The following is a 24,215-nucleotide window of genomic DNA, read 5'->3' as shown; positions in this document are numbered from 1 at the left end:
GAGAAACTCTAGATTAGAGAAGTAACATATGAGTTAAACATGCATTTTTACTTTGAGAATGAACTTTGTTCATGGGACAAAAATAATGTCCCATGAACAAATGATAAATCTGAATGCGTGAATTATTTAGGAACAATAGTATTACTTCATATACGTGCAATAAAATATAGCAGACAATAATGCCACTTCTGTGTAGAATATAGTACGATATAATTTCAGATATAGGCAAATATAATATGGTATAATTTCAGATATAGGCAAAAACAACAGCTACAAAGCAAAAAGAACATCGGGCATGTTATATATTGAGCAAATTCTAACAATCTCACTCAGAAAAATAAATAATTCTAATTAATTATACCTTTTAAAAAATGTTTTTGATATTAAAGTTAAAGTTTAGGGAAAGTGAACCATTCACATATTGTTACAACAAAGATTTATTGAATATCCTCGATTTGTCAGAAACTCTGCTAAGTCCTGAGGCTATAAAAATAAACAAGGGGGCTTCCCTGGTGGCGCAGTGGTTGAGAGTCTGCCTGCCGATGCAGGGGACACGGGTTCATGCCCAGGTCTGGGAAGATCCCACATGCCGCAGAGCGGCTGGGCCTGTGAGCCATGGATGCTGTGCCTTCGCGTCCGGAGCCTGTGCTCAGCAACGGGAGAGGCCACAGCAGTGAAGAGCCCCGCGTAATGCAAAAATAAATAAATAAACAAAGGTAACAAAATTGTCTTAAAGGATCATGCTGATTATTTGGAGATGAGTACATAATTCAATTATTATTAAAAAATGCAGTAAGTGCATTGATAGACCTTGAACAAGGTATTATAGATCATTAACAAGGCAGTACTTTAAAAATAAGTCAGGCAGATAGGATAGGGAAGAGTATTCCTGGTAAAGGAAATAGTATGTGAAGGAAATAGAAAATAAGAGAGATGAGAAAATGGAAAGGTGGAGATAGAAACAGGAAGAAGTAATCTGTGTCAGATGCAATAGACATACTAAGAAGAAGGTATTAGAGAGGAAGAGTTACCTGTAAGTCAACAGTGCCTCTAAGCACATGAACTAATATTTCTTCCTGTGTGGCACTTTGGTGCTGGGTTTTGAGTGCTTATTAGTGATGAAAATTCCTGATATGCCTCAAATGTGAATTCTGAAAGATCTATGAGGTCAAGTGCAACAACCATGCCTAAGTTATCTCCATATCTACAGCACTTAACATAGGGTCTGGTATGTGTAGATGCACAATAAATGTTGTATGTATGGATGGATAGTTAGAGAGATGATATGCTTGTATTAATTGTTACTGTTGAAAAATTTGATGATTTTCCATTTTCAGTGAGAAGAAAGCAGTGTTGCAGAAATTAAAGAGTTTTGGAATCAAGGAGGATTATTTTTAGCTGTGTGACCATGAGCAAGTTATTCATCCATGCTAAGCTTCAGTATTCTCATCTGAAAAATAGGAAAGAGATGAAGTAATTCATATAAAATACTAAGTTCAGGGCAGAGCAAAGTGGCTCCTGCTCACAATGGTAGTTGCTATTTTTCAATGAGAAATAAAGCTAATTCATTGTGAAAGGGCCATGTTTTAGATGGTTTGGATTTTAAAAGTTAAAACCTGTTTAAATTTGATGTGCTTAAAAGTAGGAAGCTCTGAAAAGTTTTGTGAGCTTGAGGAAAATATAATTTTTTAAAGACTGGGGAAGGACAAATTAGAAGGGGAAAGACTGTAATCAGGAGAGGAAAAAAACCCAACAATCTATTTCAGTCATCCACTATGAAACAGATTGTCTGGATTCAAAACCCAGTTATACCATTGACAAAGTGTCCAACTTTTGAAATTTTATTTACTTCTATAGGCTTCAGTGATTTTTTTTTAAAGATTTTATATTCATAGAACAGTTTTAGGTTCATAGCAAAATTGAAGGGAAGGTGCAGAGATTTCCCATGTACCCTCTGCCCCTACGGATGAATGGTCTCCACCATTATCTACATCCCCCTTCAGGGTGGTACATCTTCTACAATTGATGAACCTATATTGACACATCATTATCACCCAAAGTCCATAGTTTACATTATGGTTCACTTTGGGTGTTGTATGTTTATACGTTTGGACAAATGTTTAATTACATGTATCTTCATCAAATATACAGAGCACTTTCACAGCCCTGAAAATCTTCTGTGCTCTATTCATCCCTCCACACCCCCAACACCTGTGGCAACCTTTCATCTTTTTACTGTCCCCATAATTTTTTTTTTCAAGAATGCCATATGGTTAAAATCATACAGTAGTAGCCTGTTTCAGATTGGCTTCTTTCACTTACTAATATGCATTTAAGGTCTCTCCATGTTTTTTCCTGGCTTGATAGTTTGTTTCTTTTTAGCACTAGATAATATTCCATTGTCTGCATGTGCTACAGTTTATTTATCCCTTCACCTACTGGAGGGCATCTCAATTGCTTCCAAGTTTTAGCAGTTATGAGTGAAACTGCTATAAACGTCACGTGCAGGTTTTTTGTGCAGATGTAGTTCTCAGCTTTCTTTGGAGTGACATTACTTTGGAATGAAATACCATGGAGTGAGATTGCAGAACTGTATGGTAAGAGTGTTTAGTTTTGTTTAGTGAGATTTTAGTATTGTGTTACAGAGTTTCATTACGATTAATGAGATAATTAATATAAATTGCTTGGCAGAGTGCCTGGCATATTGTAAGGACTCAGTCAATGATAACTACCTTCACTGTTACTAGTATCTAGGAAAAGTTGATTTAAAAAATGCTCAGTTCATGTGATAGCATGGATGGAGGAGTAGGTACCGGAGAGAGAAATGTCAGTGAAAAAGTGTAAAAACATTTGATGATTAACTCCAAACGAGGCATCTGCACCTGTTGCAGTCCTAGATATGCAGGATGTTCTTGTCTAACACTTGTTGCTCTGAATGGAAGGAGTACCCCATTTCCTAGTTCTCCACACACCCTTTGGACTAATGAAGAAGAATCCTAAACGGTAATGATAAGTAATGATTATATAATTCTCCAGTTAAAAGAAAAAGGATTGCTAAATGCACTCCAAATCTGAACCATATAAACCTGATGGACATAGCCTCATCCACCAGAGGGCAGACAGCAGAGGCAAGAAGAAAGAACTACGATCCTGCAGCCTGTGGAACAAAAGCCTGTGGAACAAAAACCACATTCACAGAAAGATAGACAAGATGAAAAGGCAGAGGGCTATGTACCAGATTAAGGAACAAGATAAAACAACTAAATGAAGTGGAGATAGGAAACCTTCCAGAAAAAGAATTCAGAATAATGATAGTGAAGATGATCCAGGGCCTCGGAAAAAGAATGGAGGCAAAGATCGAGAAGATGCAAGAAATGTTTAACAAAGACCTAGAAATATTAAAGAACAAACAAACAGAGACAAACAATACAATAAATGAAATGAAAAATACACTAGAAGGAATCAATAGCAGAATAACTGAGGCAGAAGAAAGGATAAGTGACCTGGAAAACAGAATGCTGGAATTCACTGCCATGGAAGAGAACAAAGAAAAAAGAATGAAAAGAAATGAAGACAGCCTAAGACCTCTGGAGCAATATTAAATGCAACGACATTGACATAATAGGGGTCCCAGAAGGAGAAGAGAGAGAGAAAGGACCTGAGAAAATATTTGAAGAGATTATAGTCAAAAACTTCCCTGACATGGGAAAGGAAATAGCCACCCAAGTCCAGGAAGTGCAGAGAGTCCCAGGCAGGATAAACCCAAGGAGAAACACGCTGAGACACATAGTAATCAAATTGGCAAAAATTAAAGACAAAGAAAAATTATTGAAAGCAGCAAGGGAAAAATGACAAATAACATACAAGGGAACTCCCATAAGGTTAACAGCTGATTTCTCACCAGAAACTCTACAAGCAAGAAGGGAGTGGCATGATATATTTAAAGTGATGAAAGGGAAGAACCTACAACCAAGATTACTCTACCCAGCAAGGATCTGATTCAGATTCGACAGAGAAATCAAAAGCTTTACAGACAAGCAAAAGTGAAGAGAATTCAGCACCACCAAACCAGCTCTACAACAAATGATAAAAGAACTTTACTAAGTGGGAAACACAAGAGAAGAAAAGGACCTACCAAAACAAACCCAAAACAATTAAGAAAATGGTAATAGGGACATACATATCGATAATTACCTTAAACATGAATGGATTAAATGCTCCAACCAAAGACACAGGCTTGCTGAATAGATACAAAAACAAGACCCATCTATATGCTGTCTACAAGAGACGCACTTCACCTAGGGACATATACAGACTGAAAGTGAGGGGATGGAAAAAGATATTCCATGCAAATGGAAATCAAAAGAAAGATGGAGTAGTAATACTCATATCAGATAAATAGACTTTAAAATAAAGAGTGTTACAAGAGACAAGGAAGGACACTACATAATGATCAAAGGAGCAATCCAAGAAGAAGATATAGCAATTATGAAAATATATGCACCCAACATAGCAGCCACTCAATACATAAGGCAACTGCTAACAGCTATAAAAGAGGAAATCGACAGTAACACAATAATAGTGGGAGACTTTAACACCTCACTTACAGCAATGGACAGATCATCCAAAGGGAACATTAATAAGGAAGCACAAGCTTTAAATGACACAGTAGACCAGATTGATTTAATTGATATTTATAGGACATTCCATCCAAAAACAGCAGATTGAACTTTCTTCTCAAGTGCACACGGAACATTCTCCAGGATAGATCACACCTTGGGTCACAAATCAAGCCTGAATAAATTTAAGAAAATTGAAATCATATCAAGCATCTTTTCTGACCACAACACTATGAGATTAGAAATGAATTACAGGGAAAACCCGTAAAAAACACAAACACAAGGAGGCTAAACAATACGTTACTGAATAACCGAGAGATCACTGAAGAAATCAAAGAGGAAATCAAAAAATACCACAGACAAATTACAATGAAAACATGATGATTCAAAGCCTATGGGATGCAGCAAAAGCAGTTCTAAGAGGGAAGTTTATAGCTATACATGCCTACCTCAATAAACAAGAAAAATCTCAAATAAACAATCTAATGTTACACCTAAAGGAACTAGAGAAAGAAGAACAAACAAAACCCAAAGTTAGTAGAACAAAAGAAATCATAAAGATCGGAGCAGAAATAAATGAAATAGAAACAAAGAAAACATTAGCAAAGATCAATAAATCTAAAAGCTGGTTCAAGAGAAGATAAACCAAATTGATAAACCATTAGCCAGACTCATCAAGAAAAACAGGGAAAGGACTCAAATCAATACAATTAGAAATGAAAAAGGAGAAGTTACAACAGACACTGCAGAAATACAAAGCATTCTAAGACACTACTACAAGCAACTCTATGCCAATAAAATGGACAACCTGGAAGAAATGGACAAATTCTTAGAAAGGTATAACCTTCCAAGACTGAACCAGAAAGAAATAGAAAATATGCACAGACCAATCACAAGTAATGAAATTGAAACTGATTAAAAATCTTCCAACAAAGAAAAGTCCAGGACCAGATGGCTTCACAGGTGAATTCTATCAAACACTTAGAAAAGAGCTAACACCCATCCTTCTCAAACTCTTCCAAAATGTTACAGAGGTAGGAACATTCCCAAACTCATTCTATGAGGCCACCATCACCCTGATACCCAAACCAGACAAAGATACTACAAAAAAAGAAAATTACAGACTATTATCAACGATGAATATAGATGCAAATATCCTCAACAAAATCCTAGCAAACAGAATCCAACAGCACATTAAAAGGCTCATACACCATGGTCAAGTGGGATTTATCCCAGGGCTGCAAGGATTCTTCAATATATGCAAATCAATCAATGTGATACACCATATTAACAAATTGAAGGATAAAAACCATATGATCATCTCAATAGATGCAGAAAAACCTTTTGACAAAATTCAACACCGATTTATGATAAAAACTCTCCAGAAAGTGGGCATAGAGGGAACCTACCTCAACATAATAAAGGCCATATACGACAAACCCACAGCAAACATCATTCTCAATGGTGAAAAACTAAGCATTTCCTCTAAGATCAGGAGCAACACAAGGATATCCACTCTCACCACTATTATTTAACATAGCTTTGGAAGTCCTAGCCATGGCAATCAGAGAAGAAAAAGAAATAAAAGGGATACAAATTGGAAAAGAAGAAGTAAAACTGTCCCTGTTTGCAGATTACATAATAGTATACATAGAGAATCCTAAAGATGCCACCAGGAAACTAATAAAGCTAATCAATGATTTTGGTAAAGTTGCAGGATACAAAATTAATGCACAGAAATCTCTTGCATTCCTATACACTAATGATGAAAAATTTGAAAGAAAAATTAAGGAAACACTCCCATTTACCATTGCAAGAAAAAGAATAAAATACCTAGGAATAAACCTACCTAGGGAGAAAAAAGACCTGTATGCAGAAAGCTATAAGACACTGATGAAAGAAATTAAAGGTGATACCAACAGATGGAGAGATATGCTATGTTCTTGGATTGGAAGAATCAATATTGTGAAAATGACTATACTACCCAAATCCATCTACAGATTCAATGCGATCCCTATCAAATTACCAATGGCATTTTTTACAGAACTAGAACAAGAAAGCTTAAAATTTGTATGGAGACACAAAAGACCCCTGAATAGCCAAAGCAGTCTTGAGGGAAAAAAACGGAGCTGGAGGAATCACATTCCCTGACTTCAGACTCTACTACAAAGCTACAGTAATCAAGGCAACAGGGTACTGGCACAAAAACAGAAATATAGATCAATGGAACAGGATAGAAAGCCCAGAGATAAACTCACGCACCTATGGTCAACTAATCTATGAGAAAGGAGGCAAGAATATACAATGGAGAAAAGACAGTCTCTTCAATAAGTGGTGCTGGGAAAACTGGACAGCTACATGTAAAAGAATGAAATTAGAACACTCCCTGACACCATACACGTAAATAAACTCAAAATGGATTAGAGACCTAAATCTAAGACCGGACACTATAAAACTCTTAGCGGAAAATATAGGCAGAGCACTCTTTGACATAAATCACAGCAAGATCTTTTTTGATCCACCTCCTAGAGTAATGGAAATAAAAACAAAAATAAACAAATGGGACCTAATGAAACTTAAAAGCTTTTGCACAGCAAAGGAAACCATAAACAAGACAAAAAGACAACCTTCAGAATGGGAGAAACTATTTGCAAATGAATCAACGGAGAAAGGATTAATCTCCAAAATATATAAACAGCTCATGCAGCTCAATATTTAACAAACAAACAACCCAATCCAAAAATGGGCAGAAGACCTAAATAGCATTTCTCCAAAGAATACATACCGATGGCCAAGAAGCACATGAAAAGCTGCTCAGCATCACTGATTATTAGAGAAATGCAAATCAAAACTACAATGAGGTATCACCTCTCACCAGCTAGAATGGGCATCATCAGAAAATCTACAAAGAATAAATGCTGGAGAGGGTATGGAGTAAAGGGAACCCTCTTGCACTGTTGGTGGGAATGTAAATTGATACAGCCACTATGGAAAACAGTATGGAGGTTCCTTAAAAAACTAAAAGTAGAATTACCATATGACCCAGCAATCCCACTACTGGGCATATACCCAGAGAAAACCATAGTTCAAAAAGACACAGGCACCCCCAATGTTCATTGCAGCACTGTTTACAGTAGCCAGGACATGGAAGCAACCTAAATTCCCATCGACAGACGAATGGATAAAGAAGATGTGGTACATATATACAATGGAATATTACTCAGCCATAAAAAGGAACAAAGTTGGGTTATTTGTAGAGACATGCATGGACCTAGAGACTGTCATACAGAGTGAAGTAAGTCAGAAAGAGAAAAACAAATATCGTATATTAATGCATATGTGTGGAATCTAGAAAAATAGTACAGATGAACCAGTTTGCAAAGCAGAAATAGAGACACAGATGTAGAGAACAAACGTATGGACACCAAGAGGGGAAAGTGGCTGGCGGGGGCAGGGGGTTTGGTGGTGGGATGATTTGGGAGATTGGGATTGACATATATACACTAATATGTATGAAATTGATAACTAATAAGAACCTGCTGTATAAAAAAAAAAAAAAACCTGATAAACAGTTAGGTCAAAATGGTATAGTGCAGAAGCACTGGACACACAGTCTGGAGAACTGTGTTCACAGCATAATTCACTCTCTATGGGTTGTGAGCTTCATGAACTTCAACTTATATCTTGATAATTCAGTTTCCTCAGGCATAAAATGGGAATGAGACTCCCTCACTATTTATTTAGAGAGCAAGATGAAATAATGAATGTGAAGATAGTGCCTGAAATTTGCTAGAAAGTTAATAAATGTAAGACTAATCTTAATACATGGAGTCACTAAATAGTTTGCTCAGAATCAGTGCCATGATAGTGAATTAAAAATGCAAAGTCTCTGTCACCAATAACATCTTGACTAATTTCTGTCGTTGGTTATGAACACATGATTGTTTCAGTGCACTTACAGATTTATATTTTCTTTTTTCACTAAGCATAAAAGCATTTTTCTCTATTATAGAAAGTTTTGATGACAAATACATAGCAGAAAGCTAAAAACAAAATTCACTGATAATTTTACCACCTGGAAATATGTAATGTTAATATTCTGAAATATTTCCTTCTGATCTTTTTTTTCTTTCTGTAGATAGCAAGCTAAATCTCTAGAAAGATAAACCAGATACATGTTTTGTTTAAAAATGGTATGATGTTAAATGTACAGATTTGATTAATATTTTGCCTTATAATATTCATGAGTATAGGATTAATTTTAAATATATATGTTAATAATATACAACGCAGAATCTTTGTTACTTTCTTCTTTTCTCCATCAAAACTATGCCATTTATATGAAGAAAATTTTTCTATGGAAGTGTTTATTGTTTTCTACTTGTTGCTTATTTCCATTCTCCACTTAAATAATATACTCAGAGAATATCAACATTTAAGCAGGCACCAATCAGAGGAGAAAACATTTATCTGTAATGCCAGCCAAATGTAACAATGAACTCTTTCATCTTGATTCTACACTAAGTCTACTCTGAGGTCTTTGAAGTACCCACTTGGTTTGAAGCCACTCAGAGAAACTTAGCACAATAAGTGGTTTGAAGCAAACAAAAATATAAACCCTAAACCTTTGCCAGCTTTGCATAATCATCATATTCATTTACTTTTTGCTAAATTTGCCTTTGTGGAGATTAGGTTAACCAAACCTGTCTCCTCATTTTGCTTTTCTTTTTGATCTTCTGACTGTGCTTTCCCAGCCTGGTGCCAAATTTTCCCAAATATTTACATGCATTTGACAAGCATCAATTTTATTACTGAGAATCACTGTAAAGACTTTAATGTTAATATGGATCTATTACTATTTACTATTTTTCAAAATTATTTTAAAATATTTGTTTGTAAGTTGGAGTAACGGAATAGTTAAATTAAGTGTCTTACCCTTCTTTTTAAGCAAACTTTATTGTGTCTAAATGCATAAATTAATAAGAGAATCTTAGATAATGTTATCAAGTCTTAGATACGTTTATTATTTTGTAAGATACAAGTGCATTCTCTTTCTTCCTCCTATTAAATAAGTAAACTTCTTAATCTCTAAACAGTTTAAGAATTTTTTTTTTTTTTTGATTGTTGGTGGTGGTTGTTGGTTTTTTCTTATGATGTAGTATGCTCAGTCTAAACATTGCTATCTGGAACGAGAGTATGAGATCTTTGGAGTTGTTCACAAAATTAGCCAAATTTAAATTATTCTATATTATCAATATGCTATCATACTAATGTTAAATTCAATATGATGTATCTGATACATTTTGAAATATATTTTATACACTCATCTGAGCAGCGTATTATAATATGTATTTGTTAAATACCGTGTACTAGCGTTTTTTTAAAGTTGGAACCAAGTTAATTTAATAACAGCAATGTACATATAAATAACAGCAATGTGTCATCTAGGCCATGTTTTCTGTTCTCTACACTCAAAAGTTTATATTTTGATTTTTTTTTTCTTCCTGCTGGAATACATTTTTTTAATCTGGAATATGTCTTCAAAATTTTTTATTCCTCTTTCAGGAATTTGCTGCACTGACAAAAGAATTAAATGCCTGCAGAGAACAACTTCTAGAAAAGGAAGAAGAAATTTCTGAACTTAAAGCTGAAAGAAACAATACAAGAGTAAGTATAAAACTGCCTTTGCTTGGAATTAATTCCATGTATAGCTCAGTGCCTTATCTCTAGTATACTCATAGAAATATAAGCCTTTAAAAACTTGAGCAAGACTTTAAGCAGACGCCAACTCATGGTCTGTTACTTAAATTAAAGAAGAATTTACTGTACTACAAAAGTCAAAACAGGAAGACAGGAAACCTAAATTACAGTCTCGGCTACTAAATCATTATGTTGCCTTAAAAAAAGTTAGTATTTCTTCTGGTCTTTGCTTTATTCGACTTTAAAAAGAAGAGTTGTATTTCAATAGTGAGTTTCAAACTGTTGCATTGGAATAGGTGGGCAATGATACTTCAGAAGCTGGTGGTGGGTGATGGGGGAGGGCAATGGGTTTGAGAGGGGAGCATGAGTTTTGACTTTGGGGTGCTATGAGGGCATGACCTAACATTCATCCTCACCTCACCCCAGAAAAATAACAATTTTTTAAAAGGTGTTAAAAACATAAAACCACTGGAACAGGACTCTCCTAATTAAAAGAGGCATACCTTTTCTGTTTTAGAGGATCATTAAGGAGACTTCCAGTTCTGATATTGTGATTTTATGAACCTGATAGAATTTACAGTATTCTGTGCTTGGAAACCCATGTATTTGTTTAATCTCATAACATGCCATGTAACATTAAAGTTTAAAATTTCATCAAAGATGCTATATTTTCTAGTTCAGAAGAAAAATTCACTAAATTTCATAAAATATATAAATCGCCATATTACCCATAAATAAGAGAAGTTTCTCTAGTAAAAGAATGTAGAGAAAAACCACTTTGGTGTAATTATAGTTCAATCTCAATGTGAAGTAGGTGAAAATATTTTAAGTGTTAGAGCTATGGCAGATTCATGCTGAGAAGGTAAGTTACAGTTAACTGTATATTCATTGCATGCTTGGTCTTAGAGAGTAATATAAAAATGACAGCTCCACAAACAGTCAGCTTGTGCCCCTGGAATGAGCTTGTGACCATGGAATGAGAGATACCATTGCATGCATAATAGTTATATGATCAAACTCAGTTTCTTATTTTTCAGGGTCTTACTTTATGGTAAAGAGAATTCACAGGGTATGTACGTAAGGAATTGGTTTTCATTGAGACTTTGATGAGCCAGTCACATGGACTGCCTCTTATAGGACATAACAAGAGCAATTTAGATCGTGTTATCAGGTGTCAGATTATTTTTTTCTGTTTCTTTCTCCCTCTATATATTTTTCCCACCCTTGATTTTTAAATTATACTTTTTCCATACAAATTTAAAATGTATTTCTGCCATGAGATTTATTCTGCCCTATTTCACTATTTTCTATTTTAATGCTTTAGGCAACATTCCCAAGTGTAACTCAATATAGCCAAATGTAAAAGCAGGAACAGGAAGCTAAAAATGGAGGGAAATGCAAACTTCCCAGTAGACTTCCAACTAATCTTATTTAAAATGCACAAGAAACTCTTTTATTAGCCATGTATGTATTTCTCCTTTATACAGCTCTTTAACCCTTTCTACAGCCCTATGAGGGAAATACAATTATCCCCTTTTTATAGATGAGGCAACTGAGCTCAGAAAAGGGCAGATCGCTTACCAGAAATCACACAGTTAGTAAATAGCAGGGAAGGGATTTGAAAGCTAAGACAAACTAACTCCAGAGCCTGTGCCCTTAGCCATGAGGAAGAAACTCAAAGATTTACTACAGTTTAGGGGAAACATTGCCTAAGAGTAGACCACTGTAGTATGGAGTGCGTTATGCCTTCTTGATTGTGACTAATTCCAGAGACTGGGAGGTTTGGCAACAGCATCCTCACAGCTTTCATCACATTACACCCCATGAAGCTTGGAACTACCTGTCGTTACTGCATCTGCAAAGGAATTTGGGGTAACAAAGAAAGCAAGGCAAGCTGTACTTGAAATACCCATTCAGGAATCAAAGTGAGAGAAGTACAAATATTAAGTTCCAATAGGGTAATAGAAAATGAAGCCATTGATTTTTAAACGTGAACCATAACTACTTTGAAAACATGAATCAAGCTGGAAAACATTTTTCCACCTTTCCTAAAGCAATGATGTGGAGGATTTTTGTTGTTCATTATGTCAAGGAAAATAGATTTATGAAACCTTCCTTGTGCAAAATATTGATTATATAATAACTTCTTAAGTTACATAACCACCTCTCACCCTCCCCCACCACCCCAAAAATACCCAGGGCTGAAAATCAGGCCACCTTCTTTCTTCCTCCATAATGCCCTATTAAATTGAGAACATCCAAATAAAATCATCCTAATGTTATTCATGATTATACAAAAATAAAAACTTCATAAATTGTAGTGGGTATTTACAGAAACATTCAACCAAGCTTTATTGTTTAATGTTTCCATACTACCAAAAATGTAGAAAAAATGATGAAACAAATTTTATTATTCCTAAAACTTCTCTGACCATACCTAGGCAAGTTATACTTACAGAAAACAGCATTCCTGCCATTATTTCAACATCCTCAAATTGACTACTAAAACTTATGTTTTGGCAGAATTACCTGAATTAATTAAAAAGTAAAGGAAAACTAGAAATATTAATATAATTATTTCTTAATATCAGAGTAGACAAGTTTTGTTGTTGTTTCATTGTTGTTTTGTTGTTTCAACTGTTTTTGTGCCTGAAGATCTCAAAGGATGGTTTATATTATTAACAGTGTTTCAGAATGCAACTATTGTATGACTTTGAAAGAGAAGTTAGGGTTTCAAGAGCTAGTCTTAATGTCAGTTATGAATCATTACACTGTAATTTCATCTCATAGGTTATAAACTAAAAAAAAGACAGTTATCTTTATTTCAAATGAAAGACTGAATTTGAAACATTCCTTACTATGCCTTTTTGTTTTGATCCAAAATAATTATGTTAAATAAATGTTCAAATACAATCAGACACCTGCCATTAATAAAGAAAAGCTTCCCATTCTTGACAAACCTGTTTACAAGTTAACAGATTCCCTCCAAACTTATTTCCTCTATGAGTAGAACATACAATCCAGTTGAGAAAGGAAGACCCTAGTAGTTGAAAGCAGGTGAAGATATGTGCGTGCGTGTATGGATTCATGTATATATATTTATGAAAGTGCTACAACAAGATATGACTGATACAAGAGTGAATAAGATAGGACATATACCCTCCCAACAGCTATTTCAATGTGGGACTCAAACACATACATAAGAAGACACATAGATTATCTAAAGCATACTTGAGAGTAAAGGATGCTGAGTGGACTGACCATGAAAGCAATCAGTTTGAAGGTTTTCATTTTCAGATGTTAGTATTGTGTTATGTGACCATATTACAGAGGCCAAATTAATTTACAGGGCAGAATGCATTTCTACTTGAAAGCCGTATGTGTTTGAAAATAATTGCACACAAGGTTATGTTGAACTCATATCTATTGGAAAGATTTATAGTTTTAGAAATTTAGCTTAAAAATTCCCAGTGAGGCAGTATGTGTATATGCATATACAATATTATATGTTTGTGTGTATACATATATAGGCTGTGGTCATTTAAAGTGAATTCCAACATAGGTGAATGGCCACTCACATGGTCCCTGCTGTCCTTTGAGTGTACCAAAGAGAGTGCCTTCTGCAAGATTTATGAAACATTCGGTTAAAGTTTGGCTCCCAGCGAAGGTGTACAAAGTAGTAGACTGTTAGTGCCATCTTAGGTAAGTTCCTTTTTATTTTTATTTTCACTTGAAGTTTAAAGCTATAGAAACATGCTAGATTAGGACATTTTTGGCCACATTCTCCAATATACATAATGTACATTCATTATTAGTTCAATTCAACAAGTACTAAGCATATATTATATAGAATATTTTCCTAGGCATCGAGGAGTATTCAGAATAAATTTTTAAGCCCTTAAGGAGTCTGTTTTATATGAATAAAAACACAATTGGTTTTATTGTTATATGGATGAGAGTTCCTAATTGCACAAAACAACACAGTTTGCTATTTTAATCAAGAAGGCATTAATTAAAGCATATAAGAAATCTCTAAACTGAACTTCCAGGCACAATTTCTAGGACCATGTTTCTTAGCTTTGTAAGTTTATTTTACACCCCAAGTCCCAGAAACATGCAGCGTCTGCTAATACCTGTGCCAGCAAAATCGATGCCCCCTGCCCAGAATGTTTCCTCATCTGGATCCCCGCAGAATCTGTCCTGTGCTGGGAGCTCTGGCTGGCCGGCTCTTAAGTCACATGTCTGCCACCTGGTGGTAAACATGCCTGAGAAGTGTTCCTTGAATCCTACTGGGGGAAGATGGCATTCAGAACGTGGAGACCTAGCAAACATGGAGGGTATATTCAAAAGATTTGGGGCAACCCGAAATGGCAGTCTGCACTACCACCCAGATTTTATCATACCTTTTTTCATATTAAAATTCTAAATAGCAGCAATACTGATATGTATCTACCCAACAATACAAATAGACTTCTTAAACAAAAATAAAATCACCCTTTATCAAAAAAGAAGGTTCATAACCTCTAGTTAACTGCATCCAGCTTCATCCAGCTTCATGGGGTTCTTCAGTGTGTACAGTCTTACTCTCATTAAATCACAATCTTATCTTAATATTCTGTAACCTATGGACTACTTTAAATGTTCATCAGAATCAACATAACCAATATAAAATAGAGTAAAAGGGTAAAAATATAACAAGAAAATGGGAAAATAATATATACTATGTGTATGATACAATAAAAATAGAAAGATCCTATTTTCTCCAACTGGTTACAAAGTCCTATTGGCAAATATAAATTCCAATTCTAAACCTTGATTCCTGGACCTGGGTCTATACCCATATATATTGGGTCTGAAACTGAGAGAAACTGAACCTTACTTCCATCACTAATTCTGAGTGTATACTAATTCCAGGATGATAGCATCCCAACCTATCAATGTGTTACCTCTCAATTTAAATTAAAATAGAGTCTTCCTTGGGTCACTTAACCTTTCTTTAGGATCATCTGCTTCTGAACGATGTGATAGCATGGTGAAAACAGGGCTGGGAGCATCAGTCAATTGCATTAGCCCTTTCACTGTAAGATGAGTTTTTTGGGGCAGAAGTAATATTGTGTATGATAACAGGATTTTAAGCAAAAATCTAATAAGATGGTCTTGCTGGTAGAGGCAGAGCCATTAGATAAGGCAAATCCATATCCAGAAAAAGTTTTTATTATAGTAGCAAAAGACAGCTGCCTCCCTGATGGAAGGGGTTTGATGTAATCTGCTTGATTCAAGATGAGTAGTTTGTTTCTAGGTATATTGCACCATGTGAGGACTTCAAGGTTGATGGCTACAGCAAGTAAATTGGCTATTCAGCTGGTGTGGTAACCCTATCAACCTTAATGATGAGAGGCCCATTTTGTCTCAATGAATAACTTCTATCCCAGAAACCATGGTCACTATTTTATGCCCATTGAGCAAATGCTGTGGTGGCCAAAGAAATAAGTCAATACCCAGAGGATGAATCATTTTGTCTACCAGATTATTGAACGCGTTTATACCAGTGGGTACCAAAGATATAGTCCTAGTTTAGAGCTAATAGCCAAAACAGTTTTGTATTCTATTTTCCTTAGCTGTTACCATGCTACATGGTCACAGGTCCCTTTAGGGAAGATTTTCTGATTATCTATTGCTTTATGATAAACTACCCCCAAATTTAATGGCACAAACAATATTTTACTATACACACAGTTCTATGGGTCAGGGATTCAGAAAGGACACAGTGGTGACAGCCCTTCTCTGCTCCATAAGGTTTGGGCTCTCAGCTGGGATGACTTGATGGCTAGTGACTGGTAGATGATTTATTTTTATCAGAAAAAGCAAAAAGCACTGATATATACTGTTTGTTAATTTCTGTGGTGTTAATACTCCCACGGTGGCTGTTTTCAAACTTCCAACATGTCACTAAATGCAGAGTTGGGAAAAGATGCACAGTAGTGAACCATTATATAGTATTTTCTGCTATCAAATACCATTGAAGTAAACAACCCTATAGGCATGAGTAATAGTATAATATAGTAAGATAATTAGGAAGTGATATATTTTGAGCATTCACTATCTTTTAAAAACATTTTATTAAATCATAAGCTTACATAATTTAAGCTTCAACAATAACTGTGCTTAACTACCAGCTCACAAGATTTCTGAAAATTATCCTCTCTCACAAGATAGTAGGGACCAGCTTTAGCATATGATTTTCAGGTGGTCACTCAAATATCTGGAGGCTGAAAGATCTACTTGTGAGATAACTCATTTGCTCTTGTGTCTAGCACCTGGGCTGGAGTGACTGAAGGACAGACAGATTTAACTGGGACTTTATATCTGAGAACCTCCATATGACCTCTGTGGCACAGTGGTCTCAGAGTAGTGAGTTTTTGTGTGGTGGCTCTGGGACCTAAGAACAAGTACTCCAGTGAACTAGATGGAAACTGCATTGCCTCTTAGGACCTAGACTCAAAAGTCACAAATTGTCACCGTCACCATACAACACAGGTTGATCAAAAGAGTCACAGGCCCAACCAGATTCAAGAGGGGGGAACATAGGCTATGTTTTGCCAGGCACCTACTTAATGATTGAGTCATACATGGTTGTCAAGACAAATAAGATGACACTTATCAGTGAAGCAGGGCGACCCATTGGAATTTGGTGGATAAAGTAAATCAAATTCATCTGAAACTTTCTAAATTTCCTTTCTCTAATTCTTGGTGGTACCTTTTTATTTTCATAGTAGTGCCAACATTTCCAAATAAGACACCTGGCAAGGCTCTGGATTCATCATACATTGTAGTTCAATGACCTCTCCTAGATCAGGCTCTTTATCTTTTTTCCGTTATGTCTTGGGACCTCAATAAGGGCTGTTATGAGCAGCCATAGCAACTGTTGAGTTCTCTGAGCCTTGACCTAAAATTTAAAACCTTATGCTTGTCATTTTCTTTCTTTAAACTCTTCAGTGCAACTCAAAGCACCCAGCTCACCTCATTGTCCTTATACTCTTCCTGCCCTTCAAAATGGTCTTTTGTACATATGACTCAGTCCATCAAAGCCTTACTGTCAGAGACAGCCCATTTCAGGATAACTCAGGTGGTCACTTAAGCAGCTATCCATGAACCACGGGAGACAATGCCCCTTTTTTGACGTTAATCTACTTATTACTTTGTCAAATCTGTCTGGGTCAGATATCCCATATTCCCATTTGTCTGAAGAGTTGTTACTTATAGCAGAAATCTCTAAACTGAACTGATTAAAACTACTGTTTTAATCAGGGTTCATTTATTCATTCAACCAAAAATTTATAAGCATCTACTATGCCAATCTTCTAGGCACTGAGAGATACAGCAATGGACAAAATAGGAAAAAAGTAAATAAAAACACTTCATTTCCTCATGGGCCTTACATTATGTTTTGGGAGACAGACTTAAACAAGATAAGTGTATAAAGTAAATATTGAATTAGATATAGACAAATGCCAAGGGGGAAAAACAAACTGGAAAGGAGATATTTCGTACAGAGGGTGACTAGGGAAAGCCTTGTTGAAAGGTGAGATTTGACGAAAACCACGAGAGAGACAGTGGAATGAGATGGGCATGCATATGTCTGAAAGAGAGTGTTTTAGGCCGAAAAAAACAGCAAGCACAAAGGCCCTGATGTAATAGCATGGATGTCTGATAATGTTAAAACAACAAAACAAAACAACGCTACAAGGAAACCAAATCAGCTAGACTGGAGTGAGCAAGAAGAATAGGAGATGAGTTCAGAGAATTGAGATCCCTTTGGTACTTTTAAGGACTTTGGCTTTTACTTGAGCCAGATGAGAAGACCGTGAGGATTTGAGCAGAGGTATGAATGACCTGGCTTCCATTTTAACTTAAATAGTGTTTTGAGAATAACCTGATGGAAGGATGAAAGCAGGAGGACCAGTTAAGAAGCTACTATAATAATTTGTGGGAGATAATGGGTATTGGGCCCAGGTGGCAAGTGGGTGCAGTGGCAAGTGGTTAGATTCTGGAAGTTGTAGGAACATGGAAAAGATTGATTTTAAAGACTGAACTATAAATTTTAAGATGGGTAAGAGAAAGTGAAGGCAAGAGTATGGTGAGAAGTAGTAATAAATTCCTACGATAAAGAGATTGGAGGTGCAAGTATTTTTAGAGTTTGAGCATTTAAATAACTGAACTAAACTAATGATTTGTGAGTTGTATAATAAAAACTGAAATTAGTCGCATTTATTGATAACAGTAGAATCTCTCATGAAACCATAATTGTGAGTTACTGAAATAGGGGGGAAATTGAGACCATTGGAGTACACAAAGTCTAGAAATTTAGATACCAATATGCTGGAGAAATCAGCATATTTAACTCATATATTTAAATGAGTTATAACTCATATATTTAAATGAGTTATAACTCATATATTTAAATGAGTTATCACCCATATATTTAAATGAGTTATCACTCATATATTTAAATGAGTTATCACTCATATATTTAAATGAGTTATAAAAATCACCAAGAATTACAACCGGGGTAACACTGGAAAAATGACAATAATCTAGTTGCTAAGACATTCAAGGAACAATGACCAGGGTATGGCAGATGACTGTTACAATGAAAGGTAGCAGTCAGTATGACCTGATGTACTGTCATAGCATTCTTATTTGCATATAACAGAATTCACTCTCTAGCTAGTTTAAGTAGACGACAGTGATTTTTAACAGTAATTAAGAAATTCTTACCCAAAACAATCTGTAGCCTAACCTTTCAGGAAAAAAATTTAGAACTTCACTGCAAAGCTGGTAAACAGATTTTGTCTCCTTTTCTGTGCAAAATCATGATTCCACCTCCCATTGAGCAAACTAGATACCTTCACCAACTTATTTATATGGCTTATAACTTATTTATACCACTCATTTCTTGCATGTGTGTAATTAATAGAACCTCTGTGGCACCAAACACTGAGAATTGTAGTTTTTTGCACTCTATGTTGAGAAGGTGGGATTAACATTGTGAGAAATTTGCCAAATGTAAAGAGTGTGATTGAAAGATTTAGATAATCTCCAATAACAGATGTTCTTTATAGCTTCAATATAATACTCATATTGTGTTTCTTGCCTAGAGGGTACAGATTATATCTTATACAATTTTGTATCCTACCTACTCCCATGCAATATTAGAAGCTCAAATAGTTATTAAATTACTGTATAGATGAAGACATCTCTAATTTACAGAGAAACCAGTTTTCTTGTATTATGTCTTGTTTCTTTGTAAGTATATCATCTACCTAAAACATACATACATATATATATATAAACTGTGTTAATTAGCTTAAGCTTTTAGGAAATAATGCCAATTAACCATGGCTGCAGATTTAGCTTTGATATAGGCCAGAATGTACACTGGGAAATTTACCTAATTTATCATTTTTTTCTATTCATTCAATAAATATTTTTACATATGCATAAATGCCAGGAACTGAGCCAATACTCAAATACAGAAAAGATCAAGACAGACATGGTGCCTATCCTCATGGAACTTATATTTCAATGAGGAAATAGAATGAAATTTAGTAAAACTATTTTTAAGAAATTACACACATTATATGAAGAAATGAAGCAAGAGAATGAAATAGAGAGTTATGAAGACTTGGAAGAGAGAAACCTACAAATGCTTTACCTAGAGTAGTGGGCAAATGCTTTATTGAGAGGGTGATATTTAAACTGAGACTTAAAGGTGAGAAAGAGCTGACCAACTAAGGAGCCAAAGGACAGTATTTCAGGCAGAGGGTACAGCACGTGCAAAGGCTTGGAAGACTGAGGAACTGAAGGTAGGCTGGCATGGTTAGAGCAGAGTTTGCCAGAGAAAGACTAACAGCAGATAAAGTTGGAGAAATAGGCAAATCTCTATAACCTATGTGAAACAGCTTGGATTTAACCAATGCACACATGTATCTATAGAAATCAAGAGAGTAGAATACCATGAATATAATCAGAGATTGGTAAATAAAAGAAAAGCTCTTGGAAAATATTAATTGTATCATCTTCATATTGAAGAACTTTTAATATTATTTTGATGCTTACATATGACTCTGGCCGACTGATCTATATACCTTTAGGATCTCAGATATGTGTGGGGTTTTTTCTGTTAATAACAGGCAAAATTTTCTGACACATTGAACCATAATTAGTGACAGTGAATATAGCAAAATTAACCCATAAAGAACTAAGAAATGTGATACTAATATGTGACACTGAAATTAACAGTAGCATTGTTAAAAACAAAAATTTTCTTTACAGTATAAGCTTTAGGAAAAATCTTGAAAGAAAATAGTTTTTCTTTACTTCTTTCCACCTCAGTATCTTATATCTGCTTTTTACTTTATTGTTTCAGTAACTCCTGCTTATTTTGCCTAGACATCATTTGTTAGCCTATGCTTTTCACTAGCCTTCTGAAAATCTCTCCTCCTTACTAGTCATATATTATTCTTCACTAGTAAAATTTTAATAACTGATAACAGTTTTTTATTTTCTTTTCATATATCTTTGCTTTTAGTTGCAGAACTGACTTATAAAATAAAATGAAGGTGAAACTCCAATTCACAGAACATTTAAAAGCAAAATTTATCTGGGAAGAGTTAGAGCATAGAGTCTGGAACCAGAATGAAACATTGTTCACTGGACTTTCCCCTAGTCTCTATCATGGCACCAGACACTGACTGGTGAATGTAGGTTCCAGAGTAGACAGTTTAAAAATTATGTCCTTAACCTCTTTTCTCAAAATGACTATTGCTGGTCTCAGTTACTATATTCCAGTTGGCTGCATATATTTTTCTATTATGTAATCTAAGAATTTAATTGTGAATAAAATCATTAGTGTTACCACTATAATTGCTATAACAACCTATGATTATAACTATAATCACATTTAAAGCAACATGGTGATTATACTCATTTCCTTCAATTTAAAAAATTTAAATGATCAGATATAAGTGAAATTAATTTTGACTTTCAGTTCTATTCTCTAACAAAATCATCATGCTTTGTTCAATGTTCTTCAGTCATTATCCTATTGGAACATATTATGGTGTGTTCTAGTTCTCCTCAATTTAAACTGAAATTATTAAATCTTCTAAAAGAATGCATATAATTCACATTATATTTTAAATTCAGTAAATTGTTACTTGATAGAAATGCAATTTACTTTTAATATACTTTATGAACCCTGGTTTATGAACTCAGATTTGTGCTTCATTGATGCTATCTGTAGTATAATCTGAGGTTATCATTAGATACTATATAAATCTGAAATCTAAAATGGAAATCATCTGTATGTATTAGTGACTTGTATCCATAAGATAATTGCATTTTCTGTTAAACCCAATAGCTGTTACTGGAGCATTTGGAGTGCCTTGTGTCACGACATGAAAGGTCACTAAGAATGACGGTGGTGAAGCGACAAGCCCAGTCCCCCTCGGGAGTGTCCAGCGAAGTTGAGGTTCTCAAGGCGCTGAAATCTTTATTTGAGCACCACAAGGCCTTGGATGAAAAGGTATAGTATTGTGAAAGGATTGTTACAATTTTATGTCAATTATACTTCAATAAAGCTGAATTATTTTTAAAAAACTACTGGAAAAAAAGGTATAGTATTGACAAAAGATTTCAGGCTTAACTGTGCTTTTGTCATCAGCATCAAGCTCCTTGTCTTCATCCATGACTCTTACTGGCTGCTGAAGTCAGTCAGTTCAGAGGAACACGTCTGAACTACAGGAAAAATCACTGAAAAAAAAAAACGCACCCTGACTATTACATGTATATTGGTATTATTCATTATTCATTCATTATTTATTATTCATCATTCATTATATTATTCATAACCATTTTCTTTTTTTAATACGTCTGAATCTATGGTTTATCAAGACTTCTATTACGGCACATGAGAGTCCTAGTCCAGATGGCCATTTGAAATTTAATATTGTCATTTAACCTTTCTGTTTCTCCCTCTCTCTCTCTCATTCTCTCCCCACCCCACAGTCTCTATCCTCCCTACCCCCTCTGAAGTGCGTGGCTATAGATGCCAACATAGGAGACTATTAACTGACAATAAAACATATCTTGAAGTGTAAACTGGAAATACTTTAACCTTTAGAGATTCATATTAGAAGCATACAATTTTATTTTGGGGGTTTCTAATATCTTAGTTCTGAACACACATTTTTAAGAGTTTCTGCGGGTAACAGCATAAGGTATTAGAAAAATTTGCTTTAGGTCTTTTTTAAAGTAACTGTAAGTTTCTCTTAGCTGTTACTCAAATAAGCTCTATGGACATTAATAAGCCAATATGATAATAATATTCTTTGGATATTAGTAAGGCTTATGACATCATTTCAATTCTGTAAAATTTCAAAGAATGAATTTTTTTAAATTAATGAGGCTTTAGGATTTTGTACAGTGGGAATTGGGGCACTTCATTGTAAAGTATCTGACAAGTTCTGAGCATTAAAATCCAAACTAAGGATTATTACTCAGTTATATATAGGTTTTGAGCATACAGACACTTTTTGCTCTATTTAATATTTATATACATATATATTTTTATCATCAGTATTTCAGATGTTCTTAGAGCAGGGGATTTATGTGGAGTGTGTGCATAGCATATCTATAATTCTGTCTTCTAGATTATTAAGAAGAAAGTGTATCTTATTTTTAATTTTAGTATGAGAGGCAACTAGTTTATGAATAATTTTGAGTAAAACAGAAATGGATATTATATAAAAATCCCTGATGAATATAATATCAACTAATATCAAATGTCAAATAATAAATTTAATATATTTAATGTTTCCTTTCATATTATATTTCATTTCTTATTACAAAACTGCATTATTAAGAATTTGCAAGACTTTACATTTATAGAATATCTATTATGTGTCAGACTCCTTGGCATATATTTAGCACACAAAGATAAATAAGACATTTTCTTTACAAATGAGTTCATAGTTCTGGAGTTCACATGTCAATAAGAGGGAGTGGTAAGAAGAGATATATACGATGTGATATGGAGTCACAGGAAAAGTTGTGACTAATTTTTCCTGAAGAAGTGATGAGAAAGTCAAGAATGTCTTCACAGAGGGGGTGAAATTTGGTCTGGGTATTAGACTGTGTAAGGGTTTTTTAAGCAGACAAGTAAACATACTGTAAGCAATATGATCAATATGTGAACTAACCCAGAGCTTTGAAAAGAACATGGCCTGTTCAGAGAAAACTTAACAGTTTTGAGTGACTTGAATGAGGGACTTGAGAATGAGTGATTTGAGATGTTCCCTAGATGTGCTCCCACATCACTTAGGTGAGGGATGCTTTTATGAAAAAATGAATAGAAGGCAATAAACAGCATTTAGGACAAATAACCTAATGGGTGTGAGTACATTTAAGAAGAAAATGGTTGTAGTACAATTTAGGATCTAAAAGTAATTTAGTATATAGATGTTCAGTGAACTTAGCATGACTAAATGAAGTATTTCATACTGTGACCCTAGGAATTGTAATAGGGTTTAGTAACTCACCAAATGTGCCCTGGACATTGGTGAGTTCGGGGCAACAGAACTGATTATCGACTAAGTAATACCTAACAGCCTGAAGGAAAAATATTATGATCTTGGGCTTTGGAGTTAGACAGACTTGGACAAGTACCTTAATTTCTCTTAGTCTGTTTTCTCTTCTTTTGAATGAAGAGAATAATAATACCTACCTAATAGCATTGTCTGACATGCAAAGCTCCTAGCCAGTACTTAGCATATGGCAAATGCTCAGTAAATGTTAATGAATGTTATTGTTAATGATAAATTTCAGCATTTGACA

General features: G+C 34.8%; 1 protein-coding gene across 24 annotated transcripts in view; it reads left to right on the top strand.

The window, feature by feature from the left end:
• PPFIA2 (PTPRF interacting protein alpha 2) overlaps positions 1-24,215 on the top strand; it is a 475,585-nt gene that overhangs the window by 270,536 nt on the left and 180,834 nt on the right. For all 24 annotated transcript variants that reach the window (XM_049694321.1, XM_049694307.1, XM_033407163.2 and 21 more), the window contains 2 exons: positions 10,185-10,286; positions 21,742-21,906. In XM_049694321.1, coding sequence (XP_049550278.1) covers positions 10,185-10,286; positions 21,742-21,906 — 267 coding nt within the window. The remainder of the gene's footprint in view (positions 1-10,184; positions 10,287-21,741; positions 21,907-24,215) is intronic.

Source organism: Orcinus orca, chromosome 11, assembly GCF_937001465.1.
Source record: "Orcinus orca chromosome 11, mOrcOrc1.1, whole genome shotgun sequence".
NCBI classification, from domain to species: Eukaryota; Metazoa; Chordata; class Mammalia; order Artiodactyla; family Delphinidae; genus Orcinus; species Orcinus orca.
Note: the sequence above shows the minus strand (reverse complement) of the source record. Positions and strands in the feature narration are given on the sequence as shown.